This window comes from Dipteris shenzhenensis, chromosome 4 (assembly GCF_047967505.1).
Source record: "Dipteris shenzhenensis isolate YYH24624 ecotype China chromosome 4, Dip_SZ_1.0, whole genome shotgun sequence".
Classification (NCBI taxonomy): Eukaryota; Viridiplantae; Streptophyta; class Polypodiopsida; order Gleicheniales; family Dipteridaceae; genus Dipteris; species Dipteris shenzhenensis.
In genome coordinates, this window is record NC_141599.1 from 22,912,356 (window position 1) to 22,935,101 (window position 22,746).

A 22,746-nucleotide genomic window follows, 5' to 3' on the forward strand; every position below is an offset into this window, starting at 1 on the left:
TAGGAACTGTGATGACCGTACTGTTGGAAGCACGCAGGAAAAAATGAAATAAAACTAGAACATTGATATGACAACAGGGACAGCATTCCTAGCTTGACAGAATATCTACTTGCTTTCCATAATGTATGAACTTCACTTGCATCATGAATTAAAACTACCAGCGAATCTGTATTTGCTGAAGAAGAGTGGTACAGTGATAACTCTTCCATACTGACTCCATCTTGCGAATCGTCCAGCGATGCACGGCGCATTCGCTTAGCTGCAGGAATCGCACTGTCTCCCTCAACATCCCCATACTGGGCAGCCCAAAAAATAGAACAGTGTAAATCTTTTATTGGTGTAAGATGTATCCACAATGGTGATATTACAAGTTCACTAGGGTATGCTTGAAAGCACATCTATCAAAATCAAAAACAAGATAAACAAAGTGAAACAGAGTAATAGAAGACCAGGGAGCAGACCTCTTCCCTTCCAGCCTTTGTGTTCATGGTGGTGGTCCCAGCACCCATACCGCATGTATACTGAACAAACAAGCTGTCCCCGAGACGACTACCCAAGAAGAAGAACATGTCTCCAATCATGGTCATGCACTTCAGAAAACACAACAATCAGTCGACCGTTTCACATGTAATGCATATATCTAGGTGAATCCAGGAACATGCCCAAACTCATCCTTAAAAACACAAAGTTTCAATCTCATGATAGTCACTCATAATTTTGAAAACCATAAACTCCATCATGCATAGCAGGGACTAGCTACTATGACATCTCCACTGACGTCATCAGCGTCTAATAGTGGGTGTAGACCATAGTATAAACATATGCTCTCACACATACAAATCCACACACTTACACATACTTGAGCATCCATTTACACAAAGGTCTTCGTACTGAGTTTCTGTCGGCACTTCAAGGGTGAAGGGCAGACTCAGCTGTGACAAAGGCTAGCACTAAAGGAGAAGGCTAATCAAAACTATAACTTCATTGTGAAAACTATACAATTTCATTTTAGTCTCTCCCAGATGGGCATCTAAGCAAAAAATGCTTAGACAATCTAGCTGATAGGGCAACACATCATTTAAGATAGAATAATCTCTACTAGCAGTACTTTGTAATGAATTATCTCTACTAGCAGTTCATTGAACACTGTTAAGATCCCAGATTCAGACAGTCTTTACGGTAACATCCACATACAGGTCAATTATATGTATACTTACCGAAGTTAACACGGAAGCTCTTGACCTCATTAGTTCCAGCCTTTGTACTGTCCTGTGAAAGTAGGACTGCAACTCTGAGAGATCTAGGAGGGAAAAAGAAAATGAAATTACAGTAACATGTGCCCAATAGCATTAAGAATACACCATGTTGAATGAATGTTGATGAAGAACTAACTTCCACTCTCAAATTTAGAACCATAAGCTTGTACAAATCGTATGTAACCTTGCTTTTGTGAAAAATGTAAAGGGCATTGCAATTAAACCCTTCCATAGCCCAAACTGCATCCCTAGTCTTCTCATTCTCACTCTTGAACAAGCTCAGGTAGTTTTAGACTTTTTCATTTACATGCAGGAAAAAAAAAAGAGTTCAAAGGAAAAGACCAGACCCAACCTTGCCAAATGACAACTATGAAGCAAACCCGTCTAGATTTTCTCAATTTCCACAAATGCAGTAGTGAATATTATTCATTCATGCATCCACATGCTCAATCCAATAACTCCAAGCAAGTTCCTCACAAGCTAATTACTTGACAAACACACCACTACAAACAGATGAAATTGTCATAAATCAGCTCCGCACAACTTGGACATGAAAATGAGGTGATATTCGCATGCTTTCAGATATAGGAAAGGATTCATCAATTTAAATACATTCTTCAGGAATGAAGAAGACATGATATTTGCCATCAATGATCAAGATTATCAGTTTCTGAATGGCATGGAAAGATTGCAGATCTTCCCATCAGGATCTTGCTGAATGTATAAAGTAATCACTGAATATGTGAGAAAAAAACATACCTGCCATCAAATATTAGCGAGAGAAGAAGCAGATTTCCAGTTTTAGTGGAAAATAATGCAACATCATGTGATATCCATGTTGCCCGTGCTGAATCCAGTTCTACAGTGATCTTGGACTTGGGTAGTTCCCCACTGGAAATTTACACAACAGAATTCTTGATTGCTGATAGCAAGCATTTTTAAACTCCACAATGTCAAACTATCTTATAGCCTAGGAGAAACCTAGACCTTTTATCACCCCAAAACGAACAAAAAGCATACCTGCCTTCAGGTGCTGTGGCAAATTCATTCAAACCAAGCGTACAAGAAGCAGACTGCAGAAGGACGGTAACTTTTTGTTAGAACTTGAAACCATACACATGATACAAGACTTCAAAATATAACGCACAAAATCTCACCTGACTATGATAATGGATGCTATTTGCAGCAACAACAATAACTCCGCCAATAGGAGATGGAACTGCAAGCACCATGTATGCATCATACGGAAGGCTCTGCAACAATATGTTCTTATTCAGGATATTGCAAATAGGCAAGTTGGCCAGTAGCCTAAGAGCTTTGAAGATAAGAGAGAAATAAATCACAAGCTGAAAACTTATTAAAGCAGAAATAAATCTCAAGTTGACAACTTACAGAAGCAGACCAAATCAGAGGATGCTGCTTCAAGGTCGTGTTAATGCTTAGAGCAGTGATCATACAAGTGTGCCTCTTTACTGATGCGCGCCCTGCCCAGGTGGGCTCATTCTCATGCAGAACAAGCAAAACTGGTTCAATATAGCCTGTAAACAACGCATCACAAGTTGACAACAAGCTGCTTCTAGCGTGCACACGCTGTCAACACGTGTTTCAAACATGGAAGGTAGACTAAATCTTTCTCTCCTGTCTAATGTTTATATACATTTTCACATTCCCTGTTTCTATATACATATACATACATATACATGTACATATGTATGTATGTATGTATGTATGTATGTACATGTATATGTATATGTATATGTATATGTACATGTATATGTATATGTACATGTATATGTATATACGCATATGTATCTATACCGTATATACCTTCAGCATCACCAATCAAACTTTATTATCAAATTACAACTAAGTCGTCCTTGTAACACGGAACTTTCAGCTAACCTACAGCCATCTGTCATACAGCTTTCCTGAGAAAGCATGATTGCCAGAGGGAAAGACCAATCAATGCCTTCCAATTCTCCTAAATTCTGTGACCTTTCAGAAACCAATAACAGCATGAAGGAAATGCTCAAATTATTGCCTGCCTTATGAATGCAAGAGGTGGTAGGCAGCCGGTTGAGAAACATATTTGTATTTAACATGCAACATTGCTGTGTGAAGCCATCTGCTGAAACACTGGGTTCAGTCTCTCGATTTAAGCAGATTTAATGCATCGTCTTCCTTTCTGTCTCTTCCAATTTAAGTATAATCAAGCTCCACTTGCATACCAATCTCGGATGCATAATCAATGCAAGCTTTCAGGAAGTCTGACCTTTCAAATAGAGCAACAGAAAAAGACAGACTTGAATTATAATGCTGTACTATAGATCAAGGAGCACTAAATAAAGCCCCTTCACAGCCAAACTTCCCACCATGACACCCTATCGTCATTGCAAATAGTGCATCAATATTTCTTTGGATGGTGAGTATGAATTGGAGCACGAAAGGGCAAACATTATGCACTGTCTTGCAAACTTATAGACAACCAGGCAGCTATCAAGAATGCTCTGGATGGTTGAGTGTGAATTGGAACGCGAAAGGGCAACCATTACAGACCTCCTTGCAAAATTAAAAAAAATTAATAGCACCTTGAACCCTCCACAACTTGAAAGACTAGACTTCTTATATAGTCCATGTCCTTTTAAGCCTCCACACAATATCAACTTTGCATAACCCCTGCTTAAGATGACAGTCGACCTTGGCCTTGGAGGTGGAATCTTAACATATTGAACCACCTCCTTAAAAATTAAAGCAGTTGCTAATGTCTGGCTGGACACTGTGTACACTCTTTGCTCAATTTTGGGAGCAGGGGCAAAAAGGTTCCAAGAGAACTCCCAAGCGTCGTGCCGTTTCCATAAGGCCTCACCTGAAGGCACCTTCTATATTCTCACAGATCAAGGAATCGGCAGGTTGTATAGTGCACCATATTGACTGTTAGCACCTGCTCATTGGCTACCTTGGGCAATGAGCTGAAACCGTGAGAGGTAGGCCTCAAACAGCGGGTCTCTTCCTTCTGTTGGCACCCTTGTGGGGAGAGTTGTACGAATCTTTGGTAGCATACTATAACATGTTCCCTTTCTTTCTGTGTGCATGTGTGTTGCGGGGGGGGAGAGGGAAGGGGGGGGGGGGGTTCGCTTGCGGGAAAACAAAACAAAAGCAAGCTAGTTGTGACTATCCTTTCAAGCATCCAGACTTTCTACCAAACCAAGACCTTACTTCTGCAAGCACTCCAACTGCATCCTTCTTGAAAATACACAAGTATAAGCTAGAGTCAACCACAGGCAGAGAGGATGAATGTGAGCATGTGGTGACATCCTCAAGATAGATGGTCTCCCTCTCCAGAGCATCTAAAGGCTATCCTGATTGTTGCTGAAGCTGTGCGCTTTGACTGATAGCCAAGGTGTCACCACAATGTAAATATCCTAAGTCAAAGTATAGTTGACCATTTATTTGATCATAATTAAAGAGTCTTAAATGTGTTAATTATGGTCAAAGAGTTATTTTAATGGTCAAAGGATTGACTACGGTCAAAGATACTTGACTCTAGTCAAGTAAACCTGACTGCAGTCAGAGAGTGTTGACTTCGGTCAACAAGACTTGGCATGCGCCAAGAGGGTTAACCCCGGTTAACCAAGATGTGCCAACTTCGGTTGGAGAGACTTGGCTATAATTAAGGCGCCTTGACCCTTGGTCAAAGCTCTTTAATTATAATCAAGAGTGTTGACTCCGGTCAACCAGAGAATATATATATATATTTATTTGTATATATATTTGTTTAGATGTGCACATGTGTTCAGTGGGGACGCCCACCGTGACTAGAATTAGTCCACGGTGTGTTATTTGCATGGGGAGCAATATGCTCATGATTCTGATTTTGGTGAAATTTTACAGCAAATGCAAGAGGGGCAATCCACCAGTCACTATTCCCTGAAAGATGGGTATTTAATGAAAGATGATTGCCTATGCATCACCCAGGAGATGAGGAAAAAGATTTTGGGGGAATGCCATGCACCTCCCTATGCTGGACATAGAGGAATTACAGCAACAACTCTAGCACTAGAGAGGTATTTCTTTTGGCCAGGAATGCGGAAAGATATACATCAGTTTGTTACTGAATGCCTTACGTGTCAGAAAATGAAGTATGATAGTCGGAAGGCACCTGGCCTACTTATGCATCTTCCCATGCCTCAGGCACCATGGGAAAGTATTACAATGGACTTTATTTTTAATTTGCCGAGATCAAAGTCAGGGAATGATGGGATTTGGACTATCATTGATAGATTCAGCAAGCAAGCTCATTTCATTCCGGTTCGCAAAACCATAAAGGCAGATCATATGGCTAAGCTTTTCATGGCACAAATTTTTAAACATCATGGTATGCCTATGTCCATTGTTAGTGATCGAGATCCCAGAATGACCAGTCTATTCTGGAGAGCTTTATTTGATAACATGGGGACGAATCTGAATTTTTCTTCTTCTTTCCATCCCCAGACAGATGGTCAAAGTGAAGTAGCAAATTCTACAATTTTGGATATGCTGAAATGCTACGTGGGTGACCAAAGTTCAGACTGGGAAAAGTACCTACCGCTAGTAGAGTTTGCTTACAATAATACAGTACATAGCTCTACAGGGAAAGCCCCTTTTGAGGTCATATATGGGAAGGTGATTTTGCCACCTATATTGAGGACCAAAGATGAAATATTTGCATGATCAGTTTGTGAGAGACCTCCATACAGCTTATAGCCAAGTCCGGACAGCAATTGAAAGGTCTCAAGAGAAACATAAAAGAGCTGCAGATAAGCATAGGAGACAGTTAGATCTCAAGGAAGGGGATTCGGTACTTTTGAGGTTTGAAAAAGCTGAGCTCCGCAAGTTTAAAGGCAAACAGAAAGTGTATGCAAAGTTATCTCCCAGATACTATGGCCCTTTCAGGGTTACAGAAACAATAAATGAAGTTGCATACAGATTAGCATTGCCAGAGCATTGGAGGATTCACAATGCATTCCATGTGAGTCTTCTAAAGAAATTTCAGGGACCAGAGCCTATAGAACCAGTATCAGAAGATCCACCAGAAGTGGATGAGCTAGAGGAAGTCCTTCAGCCAGAGCAAATTGTGTACCATGCTGTACGTAAAGGCCCTCAGGGTAAGGAGTTTTACAGGTATCTTGTAAAATTCAAGAATTATACAGCATTAGATGCCAAGTGGATGGACGAAGACATGTTATCCGATCATCCACAGCTTTTGGATGTTTACAAGGAAGCTTTTCAGTTGAGGTCAACTGAATAGAAGCCGAGGGGATGTCACCACAATGTAAATATCCTAAGTCAAAGTATAGTTAACCATTTATTTGATCATAATTAAAGAGTCTTAAATGTGTTAATTATGGTCAAAGAGTTATTTTAATGGTCAAAGGATTGACTACGGTCAAAGATACTTGACTCTAGTCAAGTAAACCTGACTGCGGTCAGAGAGTGTTGACTTCGGTCAACAAGACTTGGCATGCGCCAAGAGAGTTAACCCCGGTTAACCAAGATGTGCCAACTTCGGTTGGAGAGACTTGGCTATAATTAAGGCGCCTTGACCCTTGGTCAAAGCTCTTTCATTATAATCAAGAGTGTTGACTCCGGTCAACCAGAGAATATATATATATTTATTTGTATATATATTTGTTTAGATGTGCACATGTGTTCAGTGGGGACGCCCACCGTGACTAGAATTAGTCCACACTGTGTTATTTGCATGCAAAGCGCTAACAATTAATGGGTACCATGGTGGTGCGCTTTAATTAATTGTTGCAGGTAGGAAGGATTATTTTTCCTAAGCGTAATGGGAGCCTAACAAGCATCTAGGAGGCGGTTCGTGTGACCGAGAGCTTTGAAGACTCCAGAATAGCCCTTAGTGGCATGTAATAGGACTTAGTTTAGATTCTAGACAAGTGGCATGTTGCCAATTTGAATTGAGCTTGAAGCTCTCGTAATAAAGTGGATTATTCACGTTTTGTAACGTGGAGAGGTTTTCCAGACAGCTCTACGCTGAACTTCTGAAACAGATTTTCTCTCATGAATAAAGACCTTCGGGGGGGGTCCAGCCCAACGTTTTGTCATGGGCCCTAGTGCATCTTCAGAGAGAGGGAGTGAGGGAGAGCTTAGGAAAGCATAATTTCTCTCGTTTATGAGTGGTAATGGCTGTCTCTCACCAACGAGTCGGTTCCACAAGGGATCCACAAAGGAATTTCCCAAGCCAAACTTAGTCTAACCAATGGTTGGATTCTAGATGCAACAACGAGTCATGCTTTGCAAGGTAGAGTGTACTGAAAACAATGTGCCACAAGGCAAGGTTGCAATTGGAAGCCCTCCACAAAACTATAGATATAACTGTTTATAACCATTTCATAACGCTTTCGCATTATGAAATCACCAACATGCACAAATTTCCAATACTACTATTCTAATCATTGAAAAGAATCGTGAAACTAGATGGTTAAGTTGAATTCCTTTTAAGAGCACCTATACATATAGGATGAATATGAAAACATATTGAGCATTCTCTTTAAAAGTCTTAAACTTGCCATGCAGGAAAGTAAAATCCTTTATGTGTATCACATCCAACTCTCGCATGCTCACAACATAGGATGACTTCACATGTGCACACAATGTGCCACTAGGTCCGATACCCTCTTCATCCTCTCCAAAACCATAACCTTCCTGCAAAAATCAGCCAAAAATCTATTAACAAACTGGCACTTAGAGGTTCCAAAGGCAAACGCAATAACTTACTCAAAATTGGTGCAGGCATTATCACTTGCTTTATTGAAGTACACGAAGGCGAAGCTCCAATTTTCCGCACTACGGTAGCAAAACCTTGAAAACCAACTTAACCTACGACACCATCATCATCGCCAGAGGTAATGTAGAAGAAAGAGACGCAATAGGGCCGTTATAGGGGGGGGGGGAATACAACCTAGGGAAGAAATGTATGCAATTTGCAAGTGCTAAGCATGCTAGCACTTGGGACTGGTGAGCATCGCAATGAATGGATATAGCAAAACAGGGCAAGTCCTCACATTATTTCAAAATCTTTATTTTATATATAGTAGAAGTCAGTTCCATCCATCCTGAGGGCGATTAACATTGTTTTAGGGTTTTCTCTGCTTTGTACAAACTTGAGTCTGTCAATATGCTCAAGGCTGACATACAAATATGAGAGTCTTTAGCATAGACCAAACCATAAGCATTTTGTTGAATCTGCCAAATGAGACATGGATGTGTATATATACCTAGATGAATCCAGGAACATTTTGTTGAATCTGCCAAATGAGACATGGATGTGTAGGTGATTCATGATCTTGTTGTATTGAGCTATGGTCAATAGCAGCCTCCAGGTTGCTTCAGCTCTTAGTCTCATGGCAGCAGCAGCAATTGTTAGTGCCAAGTTGGAATGTGTACACACACTTGCCAACGTCCATTGTCTTTTCCGGCTCACAATTGAAAAGGAGCATGTTTTGAGAGTTGACGCAGTTGACTCTACATTAACTACCCAAGAGGTAGACGGTTGCTTCCAGGTGTTTACGTCCATGAAAAGACAGAAAACCAAAGAAGAAGATCACATCAGGTGTGTATCTCCCTTTAATTGTAAGTTCTCTAAGGCCATGCCATTGCCTTTCCCTAAGCAATGGCCAACGCTACAGTATATGACTATCAAAAATCAAGGGGCCCGCATGCACATCTCAACTTGGCACAAGTGGCTGCTGTTGCTGTCCTAAATAATCTAAGAGCTAGGGCAGCACTGAGCATCGAGGCTCTTGTTAAGAATGGCAAGTCATGCTTCAAATCCCCTAAATATACAAGAAGATCAACAATCACCTACGCTACCATGGATTCTAAAACCTTTCTCCTTTTTAGTTGCCTGGTTCATTACAATGTCCACCGTTGGAAACCCAAACCAGATACTCGCATCCAAATTGTCATGCCTTAGCATAACAACAAATACAGGTTTTCCAAAAGCAAAGAGAAACCCCAATCATAATTAATGGATGGACCTAAACTATCAATATCAATTTCCAGACTATATACTTGCAAGCTCATACACACTAGTAAGAATGAAAATCATCGAAATATTAAGAATTACCTGAGCAGCTTTTAACATAATCATCTGACAATCATAAACAAGTGCCCCAGCACATCTTCCTTGAGGATCTTCTCGCAATAAAGGACCCTTTGGAAACTTCTCCCGACCTCTCTTTAGATATTGCCAATCAGGGCCCTCAAAATAATGCATGGAGCTAAGAAACGCATTAAAACAGTGTAAGCCTTTTTAAAACCCATTGGATGAGGTTTGCATCTGGCAATTTATCCCTCTATTTTGAATATTTCCTTCAGAACTAGATGTCGATGCAACTGATCTAGAAGTCATGTAGTACTTACCTTGTGCGCAGACTGTGCATTGAATCATCAAACTCTAGAACACTTATTTTTGCTTCACGGAAGGACAGGATGATGGCATCTCTGCGCTTGCGCCCATCGTCCCTCCCATGAGATAAGACCGCCATGCTCTCAATATTTCCATGCAGTCTATACAAAAACAACATGAGCAATTCAACAAAAAAAACAAAACAAAGATGGTTGCATCAAATACAATAGATGTACTACTAGATATAAATCCTATCAGCTTCTAGGTAAAGTGCTATGCTCTTTAGCTTTCCATGCAGTCTCCATGATTTAAAGGATGCAAATCAGCATGACTACAATCAAACCAATTGAAAGCGCTTTCAATTTGTTGCAGCTACACGAGACTCCCTGTTTTTAATATAACAATCATGATACCTAGTTAACCTTGATATCCATGCTAGACCTCCCGCGCCGCATACCAAAGGAAGAATCTTGAACCAATTTGAAACACACAGGTAAAAAGAAGAATCACTCTCAACAAGGACACTCAGATCTGAAATTATAGACAGCAGTAGAACAGCCAAAATAACTCAAGATATATTGCTCAAAACACAAGTCCAAATCTAGCAGATGCCCAAGATGGAATTCGTGAGCACATTAGAATGAATGTGAGAGACACACACTCTCTTTTAGACTTGTACAATGAAAAATAGATGTGCACATTCTTTTGCGCACATATACGTTTATTAAACCGTAAGTACAAGAATATTGTCTTTCATCTAAGCATAAATAAAAGAATTCAAGCATATGTCAAACCATTTCACATGTGTATAAGCATCATGACATACATGCAAGAATTCAAATTCAGTTTACTGTTCTTTATTACAGCAAGGATGGAGGACAAAGATTCTACTATTGCCTCTTCTGCCCCTTCTCTTCCTTCCTCCTCCTCCTCCAGATTCCTCTCATTCACAATCCTGAACTTCGGAGAGTCAGGGAAGCTAGACGAACTACCTGATCTGGAAGATGAAAATCCAGAGCCATCTTGTGGCCCGGAAGTTGTGGAAGCTAACAACGGGGGTGGAGGCAAAACCGGAAGACTTGTTGGACAACAAGGGGAAGATTCTCATTCCAGTGGACGGTGAAGAGCTTGAGAATTGGGAAGAGAGAGATGCCCACTCCCTAGCATTAATCATTGAGACCACGGCGGACTCTGTTCTTCCGCACATCCAGATAGCCGAGACGTTTGTAGAGACGTGGGCTATCTTGAAGGATTTGTATGAAACGAACAATACATCTCGAATTCTGATGCTCCAACACCAACTGTACAATCTCGACATAAATGACTATTGCAAGAAGAGGCCGGGAAAATTTGTTTATGCAATCAGACGAGAAGGCTCTCGTGGCAAGGACAAGCTTGGCAAGGGTAAGTTCAAAGACTCCAAGAACAAAAGCAAGACCGAGGATGCACAGAAAAAGAGGTAGATGAAGTGCTTCTACTGTGAGAAGCTTGGTCATTCTGCTAAAGTGTGCTGCAAGAAGAAGGCGGACCTCAAGAAGAAGGAGTCTAAGTCCAAGGAGGAGCCAAAGACCGAATCGGCAAATGTCACGACCGGCGCTCTCTTCATCGTCACTGAGTACTGCTCCACTTATGCAGTCAGTGAAGGAGAGGAAGGTTGATATGTGGACAGTGGAGCTTCAAAGCACATGTCCAACAAGGAGTAGTTCAAAACCATGGAAGGTACGCATCCCGATTCCAAGGTCACTGTTGGGGATAACCGATCATGCCCTGTGAAGGGTATCAGTAGTATTCCGTTCATTACGACTGCAGGAAACGAGGAGTTAATTTCCGGTGTACTGTATGTACCAAATTTGTGCAAGAGCCTATTGTCTGTTAGTCAGATGGACAAGCACAATATGTCAGTATTATTGGACAACAGCAAGGTCACTATCACATCCAAGGCAAATGGACACGTGGTGGCTCAAGGTGTCAAGGAACATGGGCTATATCGGCTCAACGCTCTATTGGTGCACAAAGACCATGGAAGATCCAGATTATGGCATGAGCGGTTCAGTCATGTCAACTATGGCACTCTCTCCAAGATGCAGAAGACAAAGATGGTGGATGGACTTCCACCGATTGCAAGCAATTATCGTGTCTGCAGGGCTTGCGTGGAAGGCAAGCAACACAGGGACAAGTTCCCACAGGAGGCCTCATCACGGGCCACGAAGCCGCTCGAGTTGGTTCACGCCGACATCTGCCGCCCAATGTCGACAAATTTATTCGCAAGTTCGAGGTATTCTCTCTTACTTGTTGATGATTTCAGTCACATGACATAGGTATTCTGCCTAGCCAATAAATCTCAAGCTTTCGAGAAATTCAAAGACTAGAAGGCCGAGGTAGAGAAGGAGAAAGGGGAGGTAATCAAAGCCTTCCGCACCGACAGAGGGAAAGAGTTCACTTCTACAGAGTTCAATGGATTCTGCAAGAAGCACGGGATTAAGAGACAGCTCGCACATCTCAACAGAATGGAGTCGCTGAGAGGAAGCACAGGACCTCACAAAGATAGGGTTGACCATGTTGCAAGGGAGGAATCTCTCGAAAGCCTTCAGGGGAGAAGCCGTGAACACTGCCGTTCACATCCTCAACAAAACCAAGACCAAGGTTGTTGATGGCAAGACTCCATACGAAGCTTATTATGGTAAGAAGCCCATCATATCTCATCTAAGGGCTTTTGGTTCTAAAGCATTTGTGCATGTATACAAAGATAAGCAAACAAAGTTGGATCCCCATAGCCAGAGTTACATATTTGTGGGATACAGCCAAGAGTCCAAGGCCTGGCTATGCCACATATACCTCCTACCATTCACAAATGCAGACTTGACGTCCATCTGAAAAATAGACCAACTGTGATAAGCAGCCAAGGCAATGACTGTTCGAATAGTCACCATTCTAGCTGTGGGGGTGAAGGTCTCGTCGAAGTCAAGTCCTTCTGACTGTGCATAGCCTTTCACCACCAATCTTGCTTTGTACTTGTCCAAGCTCCCATCTGACTTGAACTTAAGTTTGTACACCCATTTGGTCTCGATGACCTTCCGCTTGGCTAGTTTGGGCACTAAATCCCAGGTGTCATTTTTCAAAATGGCATCCATCTTTGCCTTCATGGCTTCCTAGGGAGCTTCTTCTCAGATGGAGGTGCTTTTGATGGAGTTGACTTGGGAGCTGGCTCTGGAATGGCATGCTCCTCCTCCTCCTCCTTGGGGTCTTCAGTCGGCTCCACCTCTCGAATGGTGACTTTGGGTGGCGGTAACGCTGGAAGTTCTAGAACCTCTTCTACAGGCTATGGCTCGGTCTCTTCAAAGATCACATCCCTGTTGATAAGGATCTTCTTCTTGTCCGGGTCAAATAGGTGGTACCAGGATTTCAGATTCTAGGATCCCCATCAAAAGTCTGCAAACTGAAGGCGGCCTTATACAGGCTGAAACAAGCCCCCAGAGCTTGGTACCAGCGGATAGATGTTTTCTTTCAAAAGATCGGGCTTCAGCGGAGTCCATCAGAGGCAAATCTCTATCTCAACACAGAGGGGGATTTGCGGCTGGTATTGATTCTATATGTGGATGACCTCATCATTACTAGGGATCGTATGAAGAAGATTGCTCAGGTCAAGAGACTTCTCATGGAGGAGATCGATAACTGACTTAGACATACTTCACTACTTTCTTGGGATTGAGGTGAAGCAGGGAAAGAGCAGTATCTTTATTTCACAGGAGAAGTATTGCAAGGAACTCCTCAAACGCTTTGAGATGGAAAAGCAACAGTGACTCCCATGGAAACTGGTCTGAAGCTAAGTGTGCGTGATCCATCTCAGCCGGTTGATTCATCACTATATCAACGCTTGGTGGGGAGTTTTCTTTACCTCACCAATACTCAACCAGACATTTCCTTCGCAGATGGATTGCTCTCTCAGTTCTCCGCCACACCCAAGAAGGCTCATTGGGACACAGGTATGAGGGTGCTAAGGTACTTGAAGGGTACCTACACCTACGGCATCACTTATACCAGAGGCATTTAGTTGGGAGGTTTCTGTGCTAGTGATTGGGCGGGTGACATTGATACTCGGAGATCGACCTCTAGATATTGTTTCTTACTCTCATTAGGAGCTGTGTCATGGCTGAGTAAGAAACAACCTACTGTCGCCCTTTCATCTACAGATACGGAGTACAGGGCTGCCTATACAGCAGCATGTAAAGCATTGTGGCTCAAGTGGATCTTGGAGGACATGAGTGTGGCCCAAGAAGATGCGACTGCAGTTATGTGCGACAACCAGAGTTGCATAGTGATCGCCAACAACCCCGTCTTTCACGCATGGACGAAGCACATCGAGGTCCATTACCACTTTGTTCAAGAACTCATAGATGAAAAACCATAGAGTTGATATACTGCCCGACCAACGACAACATCTCACATGTCTTCACGAAGGCGCTTCCCAAGGAGCAAATGGAACACGTCATTCGACGCATGGGGATCGGCCCACAGTTATGTCATTGAGGGGAGGTGTTAGAAGGTCATTGCCCCACCTGTGAGCCCCCGATTTGAGGGGACAAGGGGGCAGAAGACCATAGGGGGTAGGGGAAGGAAAAAGGCAGCACACCTACTTGGCAAGGAGCCCGCGCAGCAACATGTTGATGGCACGGCATCCAATGCGCCTCTTGGACCAGCATACGGGCGGTGTTGGGGACTGCAACAGCAGCCCATGACCCTTATATAGGCTTGGCCCAAGCCGGCAAGATCAGCCAGCAAAGACCGACCCAGCCTGTGGGCTGGCAGGTCGGTGCATTGGGCAAGGAGCCTACTCCCCAGTCGGCCAGTTTGAGGGGGTAGCCCCTCCTATAAAAAGCCCCCATTCCCCCCTCATTCCTCATCACCTGCACAGACAGCCCTGCACACAGGCAAGTGCGCAGAGGGAGAGGAAGAGTCTCAGCCATTGACAGCATCTCGGGCTGTTTGTACACGCTCATCCTTGAGCTTTTGTTTGCCCACTTTTGTGGAGGAATATATCTGAGTTTCTGTCCTCTTTCTCTTTCAATTTTACTGAGTGTTGTATGAGCTAGATAGGGAGTGAGGTGTGAGTGATTCTATCCTTTATTTCCAACACGGCCCCAAACCTGGATCTCCACAGATTCACTGCACGTGAAATAGAAAGCCAAACTAGAATGCTTGGCCAGCTGCTAACTATGTGGGCTATTGTAAGCAGCTACTAATAGGTCACTTGATCGAACGGCTTCAAATATGCCACATGGCTTTGTAGGATTTTAGAGTTTCATAAAACGCTCTAGTGCTGGCCAAGTAAAGAAAAGAGTGATTTTTCTATTCCTAAGAGATTTCTAGAGCCTCATCCAACAGTTTTTTTGCACATCTGCAGAAATCTGAAACTATCCCAATGATGAGCTGTGGAGGGCCTCCAACCTCTATTAGCCCTGGTACGAGCCTTGTAGGTCAGGTCAACTCTATGAGTTGACTTCTTTGATCAACCATATGGTTGACTTGGGGGCCATATAGGCCACCCACCCTTTGTATTTTCCTCTTATCCATTTGAGCAATACTACGTTTTCTTTGATCAACCATATGGTTGACTTGGGGGCCATATAGGCCACCCACCCTTTGTATTTTCCTCTTATCCATTTGAGCAATACTACGTTTTGCTCCAGCTTGTTGTTTGCTTCCCACACTCCACTCCCGTTCCATTGCATCCTGCACCCAAAACCTCTACTGTTGCGCTGGAATCTCCTGGCATTTCTAACTGTGTAACGAAAGAAGGGGATGCTCTTCCCTCAATGCCCTTCTATGGTGACATTATTCACTTTATGCCTTCTAGATAAAGCATCCGCAACTCTATTCCGAGCTCCTTGAGTATAGACAATCTGAAAATGAAACATGGACAGAAAATTTGCCCAATACATCTGCTTTTCGGAGATCTTAATCTGAGTCAATAAATACTTGAGGCTCTGGTGGCCGGTCTTGACTGTAAAATCAGCTCTAGGAAGATAATGCTTCCAAATATTTAAAGCATGAATAACTACTAGCGTCTCTTTCTCATAAACATCCAAATACATCTCGGCATCACGTAGCCTCCTACTTTCATAAGCTATAACCCGACCTTCTTGATGGAGGGCAGCTCCCACACACTCTCCACATGCATAGCAGTCCACCTGTTTCTGTAAATCTGGAACAACGAGAATAGGCTCGCTCTTTAACTTTTCTTTGAGAGCATTAAAAGCTGTCCTTTGTCTTTCTCCCCATCTGAAACAGGCTTCCCCCCTTTCAGTCCAGCATGGACGCACCACCTCAGTCAATTCCACAAGATGAGATTAATGGTATCATATGGTTAGATCTCCTCCAGCTCCATACATCTCAGACTTGGAGGGGGGACCAGGAGCTCCCGACCAAGATCTAGTTCTATCACACCACATCCTGAGAGTATTGGAGGAGGGAGTCATAATCAGACCCCAGTACCTCTAGGACAGAGGAGTCTCACATGTATTGAGGATCGCCATCAAACAGATGCGGGTTTCGTCCCATCAACTGAGGATTGAGGTTGGGAGAACTGCAAGCATACCCAGAGAGCAGCGGATCTGTATGTTGTGCACATTTGGGGTGGTTCAGACAGAGGAGCATTTTCTTTGTGTCTGCCCAGCCTACTATAAGATCCGGGGACGATACCACTGCCTCTACCTATAGGGAAGCGGCTTCGGTCCACCCTCACAACTAATCCAGTTCCATGATCAGGTCTGCATTGCGCTCTATCTTATGGAGATACGCCGACACAAGAAGACACTACTATGACAAATCAAAGAGTAGCAAGAGGCGACCAAGCCACAGGATACAGAGGCTGACCGAGCACAGCAATGCATCACAGACTCTATGCATTTGAGTCAACTCCAGGGCACAGCGGGATAGAGGAGGAGTCACTTGAGGATCAGCACAGAGGGCCAACCTGATGCCGCCAAGAGAGGAACGCAAAAACCACTCGTGACACAGAAAGCAGCTAGAGCACACTCTATTGAGGTCCATCCTATCACAGCTTTCCTCAATGGAGACCGCCAGAGACGACGGGTCACTCGGGACATAGCTTAGTGGGTTCAAAGATCGAGGAGACTGCTCCCCTCGCCACAGCGTGAGACAGCCCGACAGACGTAGATCTGAGATATTTTCACAACTCACCGGAGACACGGTGCTAGGCTTCGGTTTCTTAGTCCTAGCTCTCAGTTTACTTTGATTTTGCTTGATCTTTTGAGCTCATTAGATCAATATAGATAAGTACTCAACAACGGCCTTAGCGTGCCCTTTGCTCCAGCCCACTGCGGCTTGTATGAGTTTCCCTTTTGTGTACTTTGTCCCATAGGCCCATGAGGCCCCCCACGTATGCTAATCTCTCTCTCTCTCTCTCTCTCTCTCTATATATATATATATATATATATATATATATATATATCTATCTATATATATATATATATATCTATATCTATCTATCTATCTATCTATCTATATCCGTCCCTCGTATCTCTTGTGCCAGCAAAGAGGAGCGAGGAGCGCCGCCAACAAAGGGGGGGGCACCGCCAGTCAACATAGCGCCGCCAGCCAATGGCTCACCAACAAAGCCGCCAGCCGCCAACAGGTCTTCAATGTTATGAATGCATAGCTGGCCAGGAAGGCACAATACTCAATGGCAGTTCCAATTCGGAGATGATTTATGTTTACAGATTTGAAGCTCACACATAGATTAGCATCTCACATTGAGTTATAGCTTAGTTCATGCGACACAGTTCAGTTCTCTAAGGCATTTTCTCCCCGGAAGTAGAAAAATATCAGGCTCAAGACATGGAGATTTTCTGTAGACCATGCCATTTCTGATAGCAATGTTATACACCGTCAATGTTATCCTACATGGCCAACCTTTCTATACATCGTCAATGTTATCCACAGTCCAGCAGGGCCATCATCCCATGATCATCCATTATCACCACAGGTCGTTCACCTAAAATTCCATGGGGAAACTTTGATTCACTCAGAGCCTCCCCAATTGACCACAGGACCATTATGTTGAAATAAGGCAGTGCCTGCCTCTGAGCCCCATCTGAGGACATTAGGTCTGCCTGGGGAGATCTTGTAATGGTGTTGTTATGCCCTGTCGTTGGAGCAGGCACCTGGGGAGGGAGAGGATCCCTTTTGGATTGTTTACCAGCAGTGTTAGGCCTTGTTTAGATGCAGTGGTAGCAGCAGGAGGCTGCAGTACAGCAGTCCCCACTCTCTGAAAAATGACCCTGGGGTAGGCCATTTTATAGGCTGCAGGCTAGTCAGCCAGCAGGTTGGCTGACTGACCCATCCCACAGACTCGCAGTCAGCCAGTCCAGGGGTTCTTCCAGCCTCTCCCCACCCCAGCCACTCCACGTGACTCCAGCACACTCTTCCCCCACTTCCACATTCGTTACTGCCTACAGTAGCCTACTTAGACCCCTCCCTGATGTGCATGGAGCAGGAGTTCTGATGCAGCAGTGGTTCCTTCACCTTCTTGGAACCCTACAGTGAATGTTTGTTCTCAGGTTCACTGTTTTGTTGCTGCAATACATTCAGATATCTTTAGATGAATCCAAGAATGTATTCGTTGTTCAGTTTACTGTGTGTTCTCTGAATCGTTTGCAGAAATTGAACTCGCACATGTTGTGTTGACCTTTCTATCCTGGGAAAGTCTGTCTCTCTGTTTTTCTACATGGCATCAGAGCCCAAGGTGTTCACATAGCACTCAGTTCATACAGTTTCTAAGAGCCAGCTCTGTGTGGAGTGTATGATATTTCTGTGGCAAGTATGGCATCATCGCTTGCAGGTCTGAACTACACAGAAGCAAGCAAGCTTGACAGAACAAACTATCCATTGTGGAAGTTCAAGGTAAAGACTCAGCTCATAGCCACGAAACTATGGAAGGCTGTGATCAGCGAGCGGAGAGCACGGGGTAGTGACACCTGTAATAAGCATGCTGCCACATGGGTAGCACATAGGCTGCCATGTGGGCAGCATATAGACGTCCTTAGGTTTACGCCTATAGGGTAGCTCTGTCTGGAAGAGAGAGCCATGGGGTCCGCCATTCTATGGACCACACTTGGGCCCTGACTTAGGGCAGGTATGCAGCCTATTGGAGGCAGTCTGCAGACTGGGTCAGCCAGCCAGCAGACTGCCTGGAAGAGATAGCCATGGTGTCAGCCATTCTTCGGACCACTATGGGCCCTGAATTAGGGCAGGTATGTAGCCTATTGAAGGCAGTCTGCGGACTGGGTCAGCCAGCCAGCAGACTGGAATCTGGATCAGACTACCCCTGATTGGGTGAGCAAAACAGACGCCCAGTTGGGCAGTTCCAGGGGCATACCAGCTCCTATATAAAGCCCCCATTGTGGGGGGCATAGGTATTCAGCAGTAACCTTGCAGGCTGCAGTCTAGCTTCTCTAGACTGCTCATCAGAGGCACAAGAGCAGGCGGATCAAGGCAGCAACAAGTGCAGTGGATTCGTCTCTGTCCAGGCTTCAAAAGCACCCAGGGCACAGAACAAGGCACAGATGGAGTTATAATCAAAGGATCTGCAGTCATCATTCTGAGGTCAGGCAATGTAGTTGAAAAACAGCATGCCTGTCCTTCAGAACACTAGAATTTTTATTATCTTGGTATACTCCATATGTTTATCACACAAGAGTATGCATCAGCGTCTGTGCACACCATTAGGAAAGGGTGGAGGAGATAAGAAACTACTCTATTTGAGAATTTGGTCCTTGTTTGGATTGTGCAGTTATAATCTTTAAGATAGCAGCACCATTCACTCGTGCCTTCTTTGAACAAGCATCATGCATTGACTTTGGGATCCCAAGAAAGTGCATATATCTAGATGAATCAAGGAGCATGCCGAAACTCATCCTCTAAAAATACAACACAGTGTGCGGTTTCAATCTCATGATAGTCCCATAAACTTCATCACGCATAGCAGGGACTAGCTACTATGACATCCCCACTGACATCATCAGCGCCCAGCAGTGAGTGTAGACCATAGTATAAACATAAGCTCTCACACATCCACACACCCGCACATACTGAATCTACCGCATGTTGAAACTATCAATTCTCTCCTTTAAACTCTGAACCTATTGCAAAATGATGGTTGAATGGTTTGCTTAGCAAGGGTGAATGTAATAGCATGTATGGACAATAACTCGTTTCAAAAATGGAAGGGTTTGGGCGTTGGGTTTCCAGTGTTCAAGTTATGCACAAAATGTCAAGGATCCATAATACCAATCTTAGAGGCACCAACCTTTTCAGTACTTGCCCTTGGGGATCCTTGCGAGGGGATCTTAAATTTTGTACTCTCTCAAGGGAGGTATGCTTGTCTTCGCTTGGGCAAAATGTGGTTTGGATTTGACCAAAGCAATGTGGGTCGACACTCTATTACAAACGTCATAATTTAACTTGTTTGCAGCAATAAAGCATTCAATTTGATGAATAAACTGTAACCTGTGATGGCAGACCAGCTCCAGCCACGCAGAGGAGACACCTGTCATAACGCCACCACGTCGAGCGGCAGAAGGAGGGGCAGAGCTTCCACTGGAAGAAGGAGCTCTGACGCTTTTCTCGTCTCCTTCTTCGACGCGCACCTCGTACACTTCCAAGACGTTGGCTTTGCTGACAATAAGGTTGGGAAGCGAAAGAATGAAAGCGGTTTTACTGCCATTTTGGAGGGTTCCCAAGAGGACCCCATCGTCACCAGCGTCCAAGCTGCTGAGGGGGGCAGGAGCAGAGGAGGAATCGGAGCCGGGGCAATGGGTAAGGAAAGCTGCGCAGCAATTCTCGACGCCAGTGGGAGGGTGGGAGAGCTTGTAAGCTGCGTAGCTCATGGTAGGTTCTTGTTGAAGTTTCAGCTCTCCCTCCCGGGCAGCTGGGTTTAAGGTTTTATTTGTAATGCTTTCAAAGGCCAAATTCGATATGATGGTTTGCACTCAAGTTGAGTAGGGAACATATTGAATTTGAATTAAAGTGACTCCCATGAATTTTATTCGAGGGGAGCAAGATGCCCCATTAACTAAGCATATTGGCATTGATTCATTCGAATTAACCGAACCTTCTCGAGAGCATGATCATGAACCTTCCGGAGAGCACGATCAGGAGTATATAGTTGCTCGTGATGCTGTCTCAGGTTTTCTTTCATTCCCTCCACGCTCACATCGTCTTAGGTTCTCTCTCTCTCTCTCTCTCTCTCTCTCTCTCTCTCTCTCTCTCTTTCTAATGCTTGCTCACGATCCCCTCTGCATTTTGCATTCTGCATTGGTGTGGATGCTCGTTTAGTAGCTCCACTACCACAGCTCATTGTATCAGGTTTTTCATAGTCTCATAGACCCATCGGTCTTTCGAAGACTTTAATAAACTCTCTCTCTCTCTCTCTCTCTCTCTCTCTCTCTCTCTCTCTCTCGGGGTGGGAAGAATCAATGCATTTGAGAAGCTGCGATTTCAGAACGTTCCATGTCCAAAAAGTTTGTGGCTGCCCCGTGAGCGAGTATATAGAGAGCAAGGAGAGGGATGTGGCTAAGTAAAGAAAGAGAGAGGGGGAGGAGAGCTTGAGAGAAGGGGGGAGAGACTGGGGGAAGGAGGAGAGCAACAAGAGCCGATGAGGCGGAGGGGAGAGGTAAGGCGACAAGGTAGATTAATAATAGGCTAATCATTGAATTGGCGAGTGAACAAATTAATTGAATTTCAACGAGTCAGTGAATAGGAGTGAGTTATAGCACATTGAATTCTTGTTACAACTTTTGTGTGTGTGTACGCACGTAAGTGTTCACGAAAAGACTGGGCTTAGTGTCAAGTGAACGAAAGAATGTCGATTTTGACCTGAAGAACAAAATTGGAGGTCACAGAAACTTGCACTATTTTGCAAATATAGTTATAAATTGTGTGAAAACCTCTAAATTTATGAAAAAGTATCTTCACGTTTATGAGCTTTGAGGTTTTTTGAAATTTTCCAAAAAATATTTCCTTTCAACACTCTTAGCATTAGATGTGTGTGTTTGTGTGTGTATGTGTGTATGGGTGTGTGGCTCTTTTTTTTTTTTTGTATGTGTTTGTTTGTGCGTTTTGGTTTGACAACTAGGTTAGTTTTATAAAAATGTGGGTGGTAATGTTGTATCATCCTTAGTGTTATTAAGTTATTTAGATAGTACATGCTTGTGTTAGACTTAGACTAGTAGTATTTCACATTAGTAGAAAGAATGATCGTTCATTCATTGTCATCTTAGGTAGTATTTAAGATTAATTTTATTTATTTATTTCATTTTGTCACTTTAGTAGGTTAGCATAGAAGGCATTTGATAAGCAAGGTTTAAAGTATGTTAAAAACGTTTGATAGTACAATCACATGATTCTAAAGCTTATACAAAGGTAGAATTCTTTTGCTAATAGTAAAATAGAAGCCTCATTATGGCTTAATGAATCGTGAAAGCTATGTTGATTCACCTTCTAAACAACTAGATTTTGAGCAATCCAACTTCTTGGTACCATTATTATTCAAGTTTACTGATCGAGCAATGTCAAGTCCAAGCTCTTTTCCTTCAAAACCAAATGAGTATGAATTGGAGGAGACGAAGGGATGCAAGGAGCAAGGAGACTCCAAAGATGCAAGCGAGAAATGAAATGCCGGTAGCTCAAATAGATTGAGTGCGGATGAGATCTGCCTCACGTGTATATATGCCCATCGGCTGGAGTAAATCAAGAACATACAAAGGCCGGGTCAAGACCTACCCATTGAGCCTAACAGCTAATTGACTAACTAACTTAAGATCTCTTTAGATATGTGTTTGATTATCCCCCAAACCCTCCCTCAAACTAGTGTCTGAGGAGTGTGGAGAAATCCAATGCCAGTGCGAAGGAACTTAAAACGGTCCTTGGCAAAAGGTTTGATAGAGAGATCTGCAAGCATGTCTGCAATTCGACAGTAGAGTGTAATGTGATCTCTTTGTTTTGAATGAGGTCTCGTACAAAGTGGTACTAGATGTCGACGTGCTTGCTACATTTGTAATG

At 43.5% G+C, this 22,746-nt stretch overlaps 1 protein-coding gene across 2 annotated transcripts in view; it reads right to left on the reverse strand.

The window, feature by feature from the left end:
* Positions 1 to 20,597, reverse strand: part of CPSF160 (cleavage and polyadenylation specificity factor 160) — a 105,038-nt gene extending 84,441 nt beyond the window's left edge. For both annotated transcript variants that reach the window (XM_087373650.1, XM_087373649.1), the window contains exons 1-11: positions 20,194 to 20,597; positions 9,681 to 9,827; positions 9,385 to 9,538; positions 7,826 to 7,961; positions 2,649 to 2,794; positions 2,414 to 2,509; positions 2,277 to 2,329; positions 2,016 to 2,147; positions 1,218 to 1,269; positions 462 to 590; positions 159 to 296 (exon numbers count right to left, since the gene is read on the reverse strand). In XM_087373650.1, coding sequence (XP_087229776.1) covers positions 159 to 296; positions 462 to 590; positions 1,218 to 1,269; positions 2,016 to 2,147; positions 2,277 to 2,329; positions 2,414 to 2,509; positions 2,649 to 2,794; positions 7,826 to 7,961; positions 9,385 to 9,538; positions 9,681 to 9,827; positions 20,194 to 20,573 — 1,563 coding nt within the window. In that variant the 5' untranslated portion in view covers positions 20,574 to 20,597. The remainder of the gene's footprint in view (positions 1 to 158; positions 297 to 461; positions 591 to 1,217; positions 1,270 to 2,015; positions 2,148 to 2,276; positions 2,330 to 2,413; positions 2,510 to 2,648; positions 2,795 to 7,825; positions 7,962 to 9,384; positions 9,539 to 9,680; positions 9,828 to 20,193) is intronic.
* Positions 20,598 to 22,746: the final 2,149 nt, after the last annotated feature.